We start from the raw sequence: 15,300 nt of genomic DNA, 5'->3' as shown, positions 1-15,300 counted from the left end.
GCCTAATCTAATGCTTCCCAAGAGTGCTTGTCTTCAATTAGACACTAAGCACTCAAAGGAGGACACTAAATTACTTGGTTCCGTCTGGCACACCCCATGGGAGAACCCGAAAATCCATATTTTTGCCATCAGGATCAGAAATGAGAGAATAAAGCTTACATCATTCTTAATCATTTCTTACATCACTTTTAATACAACATCAAAGTACAATATTTATTATTATAATAGTGGAATGTAATCATATTATCAGAGTTACGGACATTTTAATTGAACAGTGGAATATAAACATGTGAACAGAGTTATAGCGGAAATAAATAGGTATTCATGGCATGATGAAGCATTGGTATATAAGCTATGACAACAGATTATAAAGCTTTCATTTATAAAAAACATTTGGTGAGAGTTATAAATAAACACTACGATCGCAGCATAAAGGAAATACTCTCTGAGCCCACCAGGAGGAATCCACACACAAGAGTTAGCTCAAGCCTCCACCTGTCATCTACAACAGGGGGAATAAAATCCTGAGTACTCAATTGTACTCAGCAAGACTTACCCGACAGGAGAAAAGAGAAGACTCCAAGGATATGCAAGGCTGTCTGGCTTGTGGGTTGATTGCATTTGCAGGAAGCAGTACTAAGCGTATGTCCTTATATTTGATTTTTAATAAACTGCCACATTGGTTCATTAACTAACCATTCTATGTAAGCACCTGTGCTACTTTCAAGTAGGTGGTAAGCAATCAGAGTTCCTTTTTCCATCTTCCATCTTTCATCTTCAGTTCTTACTATAGTGCTAGGCCACAAACGAGCTGTACCAGATTTCCTGGCGATTTGCGAATCAATGCCCCCAGCTGGGTACCCTGAAAACACACGCCCCGCTTGTACCCAAGGCACAAGCAGGACCAACCCATCACCCTCCTATCTCGGGTGTCCAGGTCCCCATCCAAACTGGGACTCCAAGCCCCCGCCCCTGAGTCCCGGACTCAGGGCGGTGCAAGGACCTCCTCCACCAAAAACAAACCCTGATAGTCGGTCCAAAAAGAGCCGGATCCATGACAAGAGAGCAACAAATCTTCCAAGCGCCCATACCCAAGTATGTGCTCGGGATAATAAGTCTGTGACTTGTCTAGAGCCTTATACAATGACTGATCCTTAATCGGCACAGACAGGGAAAACAGTGTAACCAAGCCATGCCCTGCATCCACGGCGACACAACCTCTTACACTCACCAATACCCAAACCATATCCCTGCCCAGTCACCATTTTTCCTTTCCACCATTTATATTTTCCAAGTGATAATAATACAGTAATATATTTCCTATCTCTCACGAGTGACAGGCAATCACTCGACTTCAACCAGAGTCCTGTAGCATAGCATTCTACACGATCCTATCATACTAGTAAGACTCATAGGATAAAGATATATATGCAAGTGGGTTTCATTCAACCCCTTAAAACTTAATGCACAAATATAATTTAAACTGCAGCAAAATAGGGGTTATGCACTAGGGCTTACCTTTAGCGGGCACGGTTTCAGCAAAGTCAGTGATGGGCGGCTTTGAAACATCCTCCTGCACGAGGATCTCCTCCTCGTACTCTTCAACGACTTTGTCGTACTCCTGCTCGCCCGTAGTCATGAACTCTACCCACTCGTTATCTACATGCATGAAATGATGATGCAACGCTTAGTAATACGGCAACAACAACTCTTAAAATAAGAATATATCTACCAGGTTACTAAGCTAACTCTAATGACTAATACGCAAAGTTACCTATTATTCCCCACTAAACAGGTATGAAACATTTCATGTATTACCTTAGCAACTAAAGGCATCCTTATTGTTAATATCAATTTACTATATATATGATAAAACAAGGTGCACTAGCTACCATATTTATCAACCTATTCTAAGGCCACAAAAATTACAGTGAGCACATAATAATATAATGAACCTACTGTAAAAGAGTTTTAGGGCTAGCACTTCTACCAATGTGTCACAAAAATTTTCATTCTCTAAATAACCGTAATACTAACAAGCAACCCAGAATTAATAAGTAACCCTAAAACATTGTAGAACCATATGAACTAATTACACTAACAGATAGATCATGAATTTAGGAATCTAACAAAATTTATTTTACCATAAATAAATAAATTCAAATGAGCTCTAGAGATGAAGAAAATGATATTATCGGAGGAGGCTAATCATGCTATTGGACTTGTTGACCAGCACGTGACTGTGAGTCTAGAAATAATGAAGAAGGAGAATGAAGGAGATTACAGCTCAAAGAGGTCGATTACAGCTCGAAGAGGGAGATTGGCAGAGCGCAGCCTTCCCAGGCAAGAACAGAGGAACTCGATTTAGAGAGTAAGATGGTGAGCGGCGGAGTGGGACGACTCGGCGGGCTTGGCGTGTCCTTTATAGGCAGGAGACGTGGGGCTGGAGGTGGAGCTAGCATTTGGCTAGCTGGTCATGTGAATTGGATTTCACATGATGGACTTGGAGTGGGTCTTTGGTCATGAGTGAATTAATTCAAATGATGGACTTTGAGTGGTCTTTGATCATGAGTGAATTAATTCAAATGATGGACTTTGAGTGGTCTTTGGACTTAACGAGCACATCTGGACTGGAGTGTGCTTTAGGCTAAATGTGCTTGGTGGTGGGGTGCTGGTTCATTCATGTAGGTCAAGGAATTAATGGGGGAGGAGACCACAGGTCAAGGAAACATTAGAGAATGAGAAGATCAATTACAGACTAGCTACCTCAGCTGATTATTGCCGTTCGGGAGAAATCGATAGACGCAGCTTTTACGGGCAAGAACAAAGAAACTTGATTTGAGATAAGCAAGTGAGCAGCGGAACGAAATGGCTCGGTGGCTCGGCGTATCCTTTTAAAGGCAGGAGACACGAAGGCGCGATAGCGACGTGTCGTAAGGTTAGTGGCTAACTAGCTTGCTTAAAGGTAAAAAAACGTTGCCCGGGAACGATGTGCTGCTGTGGATGAACAGTGTTTCTGTAGTGAACAATGTTTTCCACGGTAAACAGTATTTTCTATGGTGAACAGTATTTTCTACGTTGCTACGGTACTGCTATGTGGAAAATGTGTCTGCCCTTCATTTGCAAAGCAACTGAGCAGCGAGCAAATGGAGTGCTCAGCGGGCCGAGCTTGTGTGTGAGATTAATGCGTAGCGTGTGCGATGTTGCTGCCAATCGGTCATGTGCTGCCAACTTGACTTGCTTGACACGACAATGTAAAAAGCACTGCGTCTCACCAAAGAATATACTGAAGCATGCTTCACAGGCTTGCGAGTTCCGAGTGCGTGCATGGGAAATTAAGGAGGAGAAGAATAATAAGAGCTAGAGTTGCATCAGGATGACAATAGTGAATTGAGCTGTGCTAGAGAGTATTTGGTCAAGGAGTAAATTAGAGCTCAATTTGAGAATTAGTGCAATAAAATTTAATTTCCCATTTACCACATGCAATAATACATAAACATGATGCTCATGATATGGTTTAGTGTTTTGATTAAGGCGCAACACCAAGGGTGTTACAACGACGCAATAATTTGGGGAATCCAAACGGTCAGGACGGCAGCTGTCGCGGTTACATTACCAATTCATCTAGGGACTAAAACTAGTCTATACGTAAACATAAACATGTCACTAGGTCAAAGCGTTTCACTAAGCATGCTTATCAAAATAAACACGTGAGCATATATATATATCATTTTATTTATTAATGGATTTTATTTTATTTATAAAAGTTGATTTTCATGCTTCATCTAATAGTACAAACTGTTCGCTGGCATCGTCGTTCGACATTCCTAAATATTTCTATGCACTGAGTAATTTAACTTGGGTGTTTATTTAAGCCCATGAACTAAGCCACACAGGATTCACTTCACATCAAGTATCTTTTAAATCAGAAATTCCAAGAAACTCATTTTGAAAATTTGTCTTAGGCCTAAATCGCGGTGCTAAAGGAGCTCGTAACACTAGGGGTGTTACAACCAACCCCCCTTAAAAAGAATCTCGTCTCGAGATTCGAAGCAAGAACCAGAAGGGGAAACACGATTACATTTCGTAGATCAGGGATTACACAGAAGATTACACGACTTCGAATACTAAATCACACGGGGATCTAGGGATACATGGTTAAGAGCAACCTAGTACAACCAAGACTTAATCCAGAAGTTGAGATAGACGAGGGCAATGGAGAAACAACAAGATAATGATTATCCAAAACATGGCGTAGCACCAACAGATCCAGAAATAGTCGACGGAGAAGTAAAACATCGTGAACCCTAAGGTTGACTACCCTAAGGGAACTTGAACTTCTTCGACGAACCGGATCCTTTCTTCTTCTTAGATTACACCATAACCTCAGACTGACGAACCTAATTCCACAAGTGATGACTGGATCTCATAGCTCTGCTCTGAATGCGAGGGAATGGAATGAAGAAGAAGAAGAGCAAGGACCAAGGGGATCTTATAGCGGCGAACGGAGGTGGGGCGCAACACACCAGAAACAGATGCAGTGGGCGTGGGATACACAGATGGTTCATGCTGTGGAGATAAGATCGGACATGGTGCGCTTCCTGCGCGAGCGACAGAGGGGAAATAAAGGAGAGGATAGGGGGAGGTTCGCTCGACGAGGCAAGCGTGTGGGCGGTTGTGTCCTCAAAAGGAGAAAGAAGGGAGAGGATGGGGGTCTAGTACAGGGGGATGAGGCATGGGAGTCGAGAGCCGACCAGATGCTGGGGAAAAGGAAAATGCACAGTGCACAAGGACGACGAGTGCGACACGATATCGTGGCCACGTGAGAACGGGGAGCTAAGGGCCTGATACAGACAGCATTCATAGGGCACGCAGCGAAATGACCCAGCATGTGTAGCGCGGTAAACTAAACCAGGCTTGAGACATGACATCCACTCAGGCTTTTACAATTACTCCCGACTATCCAAGGCTAACTTCCCTTACTACTCTTTTTTTCTTTCCTTTACTCGACCACATCCATCTTTCATGTAGACTAAGACCATGTCATACGTTCTTCCTCCAAAACCACCTCCTCTTGCTTACCTTGAGAGAACACTATGTCATCAACCTGTTGTGGATTTCCCGTTTGAACACCTGAACCTTTTTAAGGAAATTATTTGTAGCAAAAGCGATATGGCGGTGTAACTTGGTAAAAGTACATGGTCAACAACCTCGATACCAGCACGTGCCGAGCAGCGTCACCATATGGTAGCTATTCCACAGAGGGCCCTTGGTTTCATCACGGCACCATAAGCTTTTAACCAGGCAACTATTACCAACTTACACGCCATGAAGGCAGTGGGGTCATAGACCACAAAATAAGGGGAGTATTGCAAGGGAAAATCCAAACAACAAAGGTTCCCTTCACAACAAGAGATAAGGAATTCAAATCCAACGGCAGATTTGTTTTAAAGAGATTCAAGTGTTATGCTGGGACATCCACTAGTCGATACCGTGTCCTATGTCCATGGCTGATGTGTTGGCATCTGAATGTCAAGTTCTCTTGCAATTCACCTAACATCGCCCTTGAAAACTTTAAGCATATCTAACGGAACTTAACGAAACAGTATTTTCTACGTTGCTACAGTGCTGACGTGTGGAAAATGTGTCTGCCCTTCATTTGCAAAGCAACTGAGCAGCGAGCAAATGGAGTGCTCAGCGAGCCGAGTTTGTGCGTGAGATTAATGCGTAGCGTGTGCGATGTTGCTGCCGCTCGGTCATGTGCTGCCAACTTGACTTGCTTGACACGACAAAAGTAAAAAGCATTGTGTCTCGTCAAAGAATATACTAAAGCGTGCTTCATGGGCTTGCGAGTGCCGAGTGCGTGCATGGGAAATTAAGGAGGAGAAGAATAATAAGAGCTAGAGTTGCATCAGGATGACAATAGTGAATTGAGCTGTGCTGGAGAGTATTTGGTCAAGGAGTAAATTAGAGCTCAATTTGAGAATTAGTGCAATAAAATTTAATTTCCCATTTACTACATGCAATAATACATAAACATGATGCTCATGATATGGTTTAGTGTTTTGATTAAGGCATAACACCGAGGGTGTTACAATGACGCAATAATTTGGGGAATCCAAACGGTCAGGATGGCAGCTGTCGCGGTTACATTATCAATTTATCTAGGGACTAAAACTAGTCTATACGTAAACATAAACATGTCACTAGGCCAAAGCGTTTCACTGAGCATGCTTATCAAAATAAACACGTGAGTATATATATATATCATTTTATTTATTATTGGATTTTATTTTATTTATAAAAGTTGCTTTTCATGCTTAATTTAACAGTACAAACCGTTCGCTGGCATCGTCGTTCGACATTCCTAAATATTTCTACGCACTGAGTAATTTAACTTGGGCGTTTATTTGAGCCCACAAACTAAGCCACGCAGGATTCACTTCGCATCAAGTATCTTTTAAATCAAAAATTCTGAGAAACTCGTTTCAAAAATTTGTCTTAGACCTAAATCGCGGTGCTAAAGGAGCTCGTAACACTAGGGGTGTTACGGTCTCAAGCCTAGGATTTTCAACTAGTTGAACAAGTTTGGCGGGCATTGGGTCACGGAGCTTCCTGTGGTGCGCTGAAGCTTGAGGATGACCCCCAGCCGGGCCACCGGCTACACACCCTTCTTCATAGTCTATGGTTCCGAGGCTATCCTCCTGACCGACCTCGACTATGGGGCACCGAGGGTCAGGGCGTACAACGAGCAGGGAGTTGAGGTGTCCCTCGAGGACACCATGGATTAGCTCGTTGAGGCACACGACGTTGCCCTCCTCCGCTCGACCAAGTACCAATAGGCACTGTGCCGGTACCACAGCCGTCGAGTGCAGGGTTGGGCCTTCAACTTTGGGAACCTGGTACTTCACCTCGCCTAGAGCAACAAAAACCATCACAAGCTCTCTCCATCGTGGGAGGGACCGTATGCCATCACGGAGGTGCTCTGACCAGGCACCTACAAGCTCAAGACCATCGATGGCAATGTCTTCGCCAATGCATGGAACATCGAGCAGCTACGTCGTTTTTACCCCTAGCCTATGCATATACTTAAGAATGATATTTCAGAAATACAAAAACATTTTCTCTTATCAGTTTTGCTATCGTTCCCTATATCTTTAGTGACACCCGACCCCGGCAACGACAAGGGGTCGAGCATCACTCAGGGGCTAATAAGAGTATATCTACTCAAAGACATTCTCTGTGCCTGACCCTCCCTTATGTTAAGATCTCAAAGTAAGGGTTGCGAAAACAAACCCTGAGTAAAACTGGTCGAACTGCAAGAAACCTACGTCCCAGTGGCTACGACATTTTTGCTCACCAGCGTGATCAGAGTTGTTTCGTCCGCATCCCAAGCTTTACAGCCTTAACCACAGAAAGGGTTGGAACACATTAACCTTTTTATAAAAAGGATGAAGAACCAAAAGATTGTTCAACCATAGTAGAAATTAAAATCTGTCCATTTATTACAAGGTCACTATTTGGCCTAACTAAATATTTTTTTTCAAGAGGATGATCTCATCCTCTATCTTGGCAGATAAGTCCTGCGCCAGAGGGGCCATCTCCTTCTCGATGCCTCTAGCTTGGCGTTGGAGTAACCGGGCGCGAAGCCCTAACTCATCGTCTCTAGATCGATGTTCTCATAGTGAGAACAAGTGATCGCGAACGATCGATGAACGCTGAAGTAGAGTGCATCCCTCGCCATCTCGCAAGCTTGTCTCCTATGCTGGGGCTAGCTCAAGGTCGTCGTAGACCAGCTAGATGGTGATGCGTAGGGCCTCATGCTCATCGCTCTCCTTTAGGAGGGTGGCCTTCACCTCACTGAGCTCCTTCTCTAGACTGTGGCTCTTTGTCACCTCCGCCCCGAGCCTATGATCAAGACCTGCCCAAAACATGCACTAGCCATGTCGAAAAGCCTGCCATGGATCCTAGAGAGAAGCACAACAAAGGAAGACTAGGGGCTTACCGTCCATGTCTGCCTAGAGCTTACGCGCCTCGTCACGCCGCCGGGCCACCTCAGCCTCCAAGTTATGAGCCTACTCCTGGCGCTGGCTGGCCTCCACGATGAGTCTAGCGGTCACCGCCTCTACCATGGCCTTCAGATCCTTCTCCCCCCGTAGCATGACCTCTAGGAGGTTGATCCACCATTGGGCGTCATCACGTTCCATCCATAGGCGCTCGATCTCCGTGACATCCGTGTGCATACTCTCGACCAGGTCCAGGAGCTTCTCCCTAGCATCGCGGGCATCATCACGAGCCTCCGCATACTTAATCCGAAGGTTAGCCAACTCCTGGCGAACGAGGGCAAGTTCAGCCACTTCTTGATGAGCGACAGCGAGCTGGGTGGCCAGTTCCTCACGTAGCCGCTCGCTCGCGGTTTGCAGCTACTCCTCCGCTGCGAGGCGATCCCAAATGCCCTTCTCATGATGAAGGAGCGCAAACTTCTCCTGGCTACAGTCCATGAGAACTTGCGAAAAGGGTATGAGTTAAAAGGCAAGAAAAGGGAAGACGAAGGTCGGAAATGCGGATACACTATACCTGGCCAACCGGAGCGATGACATCTTGCAGCGAACTCAGCGCGGTGGTCAGGGCGCAGACCATGATCCCCACACTTCCCCACTCCCTCTTCTCTACGATGTCGTCGAGGGTGAATAGCGTCACCCCTAGGTCCTAACGGTCAGCCCCCTGATCTAGGGTCCTCCCCAGGTGTGAGGGTTGCCGTCGACCCGGACTAGAGGCCAAGATGCCTCCACGCCGACCCCAGGCAGTGCCGACCCCTCTCGCGGCCGCAACTCCTCTAGAGCGGGCCCCTCAGCAGTAGAGGGGGCGAGCGACGTGGACGAGGAAGCCTGCATCGCTGTCGCGCCTACCGAGGGTGCACCAGGCACGACCTCCTCCATCTGTCTCGCCACAGGTGTCGTCGTCTACATGGATGACAGCCCTAATTGCCCCATCACCGACGTGCCTGCCAACACGGACGATGGTTCGGCCGTGCTGTCTCCACCTATGGCGTTGCAGCCATGCCTGGCCATGTCGTGCTTGCCATGGGCGCCCGGACGCGCTTTTCACTGCCTGCCCTCCTGTAGAAGCGATCGATGACTGCGCCTCCTAGGTTGACCCCGTGGTCTCCCCAGCCATGCTCCCGCCAGCCTCCAGCACGGCGCCAGATGGGTCCTGGGAGGCACGGCAGTTAGTTCATGGCAAAAAATTCTTCAAAAAACAAAAGAACGAAAAAACTCTCAGCTTACCTTGATGCCATCGGGCATTGATGTTTCGGGGCCAACCCGCCTGACCCCGGCTGTGACTCCTCATCGCACTACCATTTGGAGCCCTCCCTTTGCTCGGGAGGCTCAGACGAGGCAGAGCCACCGTCTCCCCTTGGCTCCGGGGCCATTGTAGAAGGCCTGGGTGGAGCAGGGCAACTCGTTCCCGCCGTCTCTTGGGGTGAGTCCTCCCCCTCTTGCTCCAAGAGATGCCACGGGAAGGGCCCCACCTATAGCGAAGGTGGGTCCTCGTACCTGCTGGCAAGATTGTCCCACGGGATGGGCGACCCAGAGCCATCGCCCCCTCCTCTTCTCCCTCCTCCTCATCTTCCTCCTCCGATGAGCCTTGGCGCCACTTCCTTCGCTGTAGCTTCGCCCACTCCTTCGCCCACTGTTTCTTCTTCCTTGTCGTCCTTGTCCTTCTTCCTCCACTCATCTATGGCACGGTTCACCGCCCTCATGGCCGCATGCTTCGACAGTGACACGATAGAGGCCTGAAAGCCCAAATCCACCGACAGCTCATTGAAGTTGGCTCCGGCTACATCACAGGATGTCCCAGGATCAGGAACACAGCATCAGACTCGTCCATTGCCTCCTTGACGCGCTGCACAATCTCGCTGTTGCGAAGCGGCCCCTAAGCGAGCACAATCCCGTCGAGTTCCACGATGGGCAACATCCCGAACAACGGGAGGGTGCGCGCCATCAGCGACGCCACCCTCCTCACGTGATTTGCTCCAATGACGCTAGCCCAGTGAAGGCCATGGCTCCTCGGTGACACGACGGCCTCGAGGATGTCGCACATCCTTTTCTTCTCCTTGTCAGGTGGCTCCCATGGCATGTCGATGGCGCCTCTTCGATCAAACGCCCAGTGAAGTCTAGCAAGGGGCGGCGGGGTCATTCTTCAAGTAGAACCACTACATGTGCCACCCCTTATTAGATCTAGACAATTGGCAGGGCATGTACTCGGCCGTCCGCTGTCCCCGGAGGTGGATGCCCACGCATCCCATTGGCACTAGGATCTCCCCGCCTCTGTCCTTCTTCCTATTTAGGGAGATGGCTAAGAAGTACCTCCACAACTCGAAGTGTGGCTCGATCCCTAGGTACCCCTCGCACATCGTGATGAAGACCGCGATGTGCTGGATCCTGTTGGGATTGAGGTGCTGCAGCTCGACCTGGTAGTGGTGTAGCAGCCCTCGGAAGAACGGATGAGGGGGATAATGAACCCACGCTCGTGGAAGGGCGTGAAGGAGACGATGTAACCATCGGGCGGCATCAGCACCTCCTCGTGGCCAAGAACTAGCCACACCATCGAGTCAGTCCTCCCGCAAAGAAGACCGCACTTGACGAGACCCTCCATACGTGCCTGGGTGACGTCGAAGCGGTACCACGACTCTATGGAAAACGAAGACGGAGGAGCAAGGACTTTTTAGCGACGGCGGAGAAGCAAAAGCTACGGATCTGGGGCGCTGGAGGTGGACTAGCAGAGGTAGCAGATCCGAACGCCGGCGACAGAGAGGCGGAGAAGGCAAGATTGCAGTTTGGCGCACCAAAACATGAAGAGGGAGCCCGCTATTTATAAGGCGGGGTGAGACAAGAGGCGAACCATCTGCCTAGATCGACATGCCCGCCATGTCCCGTCACTTCGCCTCTCCAAGAATCGTGCACATGCCATCCCTAGCCGCTCCTCAAAGGGCGTGTCGAACAGTGGTTTGCCTCCTCGATGGGCTAAAAACCGCCACAGGTAAGTAGGGATATGGAGCTAAAAACACTCCCACGGCCCATTAAGGCCCCGGAGTTCGAACCTTGGTCCACCGATGAGTTCACAACCGCTCTAGGACACCTTTAGAGTGTGGGGTGGAACAGAATGGGACCGCTAGCGGCTAGTACCCGGGCACACGAGCGCCGCGAGCCTCCCAGCCCACGTTTGAGTCTTGACAAAGCACGATCCATGGTTTTTCCTTGAAGAAAGGCAACGAGCCCTCGGGACCGGTCGAACGGACTCGAGAACTATATGGACTAGCCGTCAGGAACCTGGAGTCAGTCACCAGCGGACCCATGCTGGATCCCCGCGAACGGGAAGCCGAGGCCCCACTCGAACTTGCCCGTTAACAGCTCACCAAGCACCATGGTTCGTCCATCGAGGAAAATATGGCACGGCTTAGCCCCTCGACCGGACCCTTGCTGCGCGCGGGGGCTCGAGAGTTGGACTCACAAGGAGACCGAATACGCGGCCGCATAACAATGGTGGATCGGTCGAAACCTAGGGAGGAATCATAATCAAGAGAGATCTTTTCTGATCCCCCGAATCGCTCATCTACATGCTCCCGAGGAGTTCGAACACGACGGAAAGGAATCTCGACCATACCAAGACATCCCGCGGCCCGCAAAGGGAGATCAAGATCCTCAGAATCCTTCCGTCCGAAAAAGCCTTTGAAGGAGTATCCTACTCCTTCGTAGGCTCGGGGGCTACTGTCGGGTATCAGTATCAGAGATACCCGAAAGAAGGAAGCTAATGGCCGCGAACGCTAACTCCATCGGATGGTCAAGAGCATATCTTGGTCTCGCCCGGCCCTAAGGGCACGGGCTCTGTCTCGCCCAACCTCAAGGACACGGGATTCGGGTCACCCGACCCCAAGGGCGCGGGCTCTGTCTCGCCCGACCCCTCGGGCGAGAGCCCCGTCATGTCCGACCTCAAGGGCACGGACTCCGCCTCGTCCAACCCCAAGGGCGCAGGCTTCACCTCGCCTGACGCCGAGGGCACGGGCTCCGCCTCAGCCGACGGAGGTCTGTACTGCCCCAACCACTATGGGTCTAAAAGTACAAGTCCAGGGTCAAACTTCTGACGTCAGAAGGGGAGCAGGCGCGTTTTGACATGACCCGCGGCCACGATGGACCACGTCTGAGGATGCACGTCGCCAATAGCACGGGGCCTGCCGGTGCCGTGCTACCTACTCCCCGTACGTTGCCAACAGCACCGAGCGTCAGCGAGCCATACCGTCCGCTGGGACAGGATGGAGCACCACGACCGGCTGACGACACCCGTATACGGCGCCAGTGACGAACAGAGCCGCGACGTGGAGCCGTCCCCGTCGTCATCTATAGGGCCGGCGGGACCCGCGTAAAGGAGATGGAAGATGTTGCAATCACAGAAGCCTTCCTCTCCTCGTCTCTCTCTACGATGTAACCTGCATTTTCCCCTTCATCTATAATAGGGGAAACAAAGCGCCCCACGGTGGGGGAAAAAGGGATATTCCCACGCATCTAAAACGTCTTAGCGGCTAAAGGCTTAGGCGCTCGACAGTAGACAGAGAGCTCAACCAGATTCACTCTTTTCATCAGAGACTTGGGAACTTCTCCCTCTCTCGCCTGTTTGTAACCCCTACTACAAACCAAGTGTCGATAACACGAGAAGCACAGACTGAACGTAGGAACGTTCCGCCCGAACCAGTATAAATCCTTGTGTTCTCTGAGCACAGCCATCCGGATCAGACGCGAAACTATAAATTTACTAGCTGATGATTCGAAACACCGACACTAAAGCCCCGTTCGCTTCGCTGAAAAAACAAGCCGAAACACTGTTCCGGCTGATTTGTTATGAGAGAAAAAACGCTGTTCCGGCTAAAAAACAAGATGAAAAAACGGATTATAAGAAAAACGAACAGGACCTAATACTAATCAATATGGACCCAATCCACAAAGATATGTAATCAAGTGAACCTTATAGACTCTAGCTGTTTCTCTAACCTCAACTTTGCACGATCATTGAACACACCACTTACAGCTTTCTCCCATCCACCTGACTCCAGAGCATTCACCTTCGCCAGTCCGCACAACACCGACTCCAGCAACACTGCGTCTCCTTCCTTCTCAACCCCCTCAACAAACTTCCTTGCGCCATCCATTCTTGGTGCAAAACCCTTGACAAGCATGTCACCCAAAACCTTGTTCGCCTCATGAAACTCACCAGCAGCACACAACCCGTCGAAGAGCATTCTGTAGGTCACCACATCCGGAGGGAAGCCCTGCCTTGGCATGTCCTTGACTAATTCAGCCGCGTCCCGCCACTTCCCCAGCTTGCACAGGCCCGCAACCAAAGTACTATAGCTCACCCCATCTGGCTTGCACCCATGCTTCTGCATGTCATCAAGCACAGCCAATGCAGCACCAGGATCTCTCTCATCCTCACACAAACCGGCAATCATGGCATTGAACACCACCCTATGAGGCGCGATCTCCATCTCTTTCATCTCCTTCAGCAATCCAACTACCTCATCTTTGCGCCCTACCTGGAACAATGCCCGTACAAGCGTACCATAAACAGCTGAACCTCGCACAAGTTCTGCGTTCCTGGCCATCTCATCCTTGAGCCTCATTGCGGCATCTACCTTCCGTCTCTGGCAGAGCCCCTTGATGAGACTGGCATAGACAGAAGCATTTGGCGACACGCTGTATCGCCTAACCATGGCCTCCTTCACCTCGAATGCTTGTTCCAGTTTGTCAGCGTCGCATAGTGCAGCGACCATGATGCCGAACGTGGCGACAGTTGGCGAGACTCCCAGAAGCAGCATTTCGTCGAACAAGTGGCGTACGTGCTCGAGGGAGCCCGACGCTGCCGCCGCTCGCATGAGGATGTTACAGGTGCACTCGTTGGGTGAGATACCGGCGTCGCGGCAGACTGCAAGGAGGTCGCGCAGGGTGGAGCGGCAGGCGAGCAGGGCGGTTAGGAGGGTGTTGACGGCATGGGCGGTGCGGGGCTCGGGGAAGGCCGGGTGAGCGAAGGTGCGGCGCGCGGCGGCAGGGAGGCGGGCGCGGCCGTAGGCGGAGATGACTTGGCAGAGGAGGTGCTCTCGAGGCCCAGTACCGGAGGAGGAGGGGACAGCGGGTGGGAGGCCGGAGAGGATGGACTCCATGGCGGGGAAGAGGCGCGCGGCGGCATGCTTGGAGATGATGCGGTCGTAGCAGCGGAGGGAGTAGCGGAATGGGGCGGAAGGCGTGGCGTTCGGCGGGTTAAGGAAGAGGCGGAGCGCGGCGGCCGGGTCCGTCTCCCGGAGGAGGGCAGCGCTGAGGTGGTCCGACGGGAACTTGCCGGCCATGGCGGCGGTCGGCGCTACCGGTTCAGCACCACGGGAAAGACAAGTACTTTATAGGGCTCCTTTGGATACAGATCAGACCCAAATAAACGCGTGCTTTTGGAACCCCATCCTCGTCGTTCCCCGGGGGCACAGAAAAATCGTCTCCCGACTCGCGATCTATTTTCCCGGTCGGCGGTCACGGTCTCTCGCTCGCTCGCACGCTGGATCTCGCCGCCTAGGCGTCGTCGCCACCGTTCCCCGTCTGCTCGCTTGTCCAGCCACCTCGTGCCTTGCCATGGTGGCTAGGCTTTCAGCACACCCTTCTCCAACTCGAAGCAGCGGCACCCGCGCGACCAGCCTCCGGCTTCTCCTCTCCAATCTCCATGGCGCCCGGCGGGATCCAGAGCTCCTCTCCTCCGTGAGGGACTGACGCAGACACGCCGTGACGGTGAAGTGGGAAGCGGGCGCGGCGGCCGGCAGATCCGCCCGCCGCCAGGGCGCGGCCGGCGGCCCTGCCCTGCCGGTCTGGGGCAGCCCTGGTGCTTGCTGTAGCCTGCACTGGTGGTCGGTAGTTGTTAGTTGTGCGCGTGCATGTCTTCTTGAAAGAAAACAGTTTTGCTTAAGGCCGATTGAAGTGTTTATATCAGTTTATGTATGAAATCATGATATTTAGATCGATGAACTCATGAACATATCAGCTTCAACACTGGAACAATGAGTTCTATCAAAATCCGTCAGGCTGGACCTTTAAACCGCTGAACACTCAATTCTGATATTCAATTTCTTCGGGAACAATGAAACATTTTCCGCACTTCATTTGGGGCTTCAGGCTTAAGCAGTTGGACAAGCACAGTACGGTGGGAAACGGTTCGATTTTTCAGCAATAAAATGTTAGAAACAACCAAATATGCCCATCTTTTTGTGAG

At 50.4% G+C, this 15,300-nt stretch overlaps 1 protein-coding gene across 1 annotated transcript; it reads right to left on the bottom strand.

Moving 5' to 3' along the window:
- Positions 1-12,850: 12,850 nt before the first annotated feature.
- Positions 12,851-14,947, bottom strand: LOC136514202 (putative pentatricopeptide repeat-containing protein At1g53330). Its single transcript, XM_066508185.1, has one exon. The coding sequence runs from the start codon at positions 14,393-14,395 to the stop codon at positions 13,010-13,012; it is 1,386 nt and encodes a 461-aa protein (XP_066364282.1). The 5' UTR covers positions 14,396-14,947; the 3' UTR covers positions 12,851-13,009.
- Between the last annotated feature and the right edge of the window lie 353 nt (positions 14,948-15,300).

Source organism: Miscanthus floridulus, chromosome 16, assembly GCF_019320115.1.
Source record: "Miscanthus floridulus cultivar M001 chromosome 16, ASM1932011v1, whole genome shotgun sequence".
Lineage (NCBI taxonomy): Eukaryota > Viridiplantae > Streptophyta > Magnoliopsida > Poales > Poaceae > Miscanthus > Miscanthus floridulus.
The sequence above is the reverse complement of the archived record's forward strand: the minus strand, read 5'-3'. Positions and strand labels throughout refer to the sequence as shown.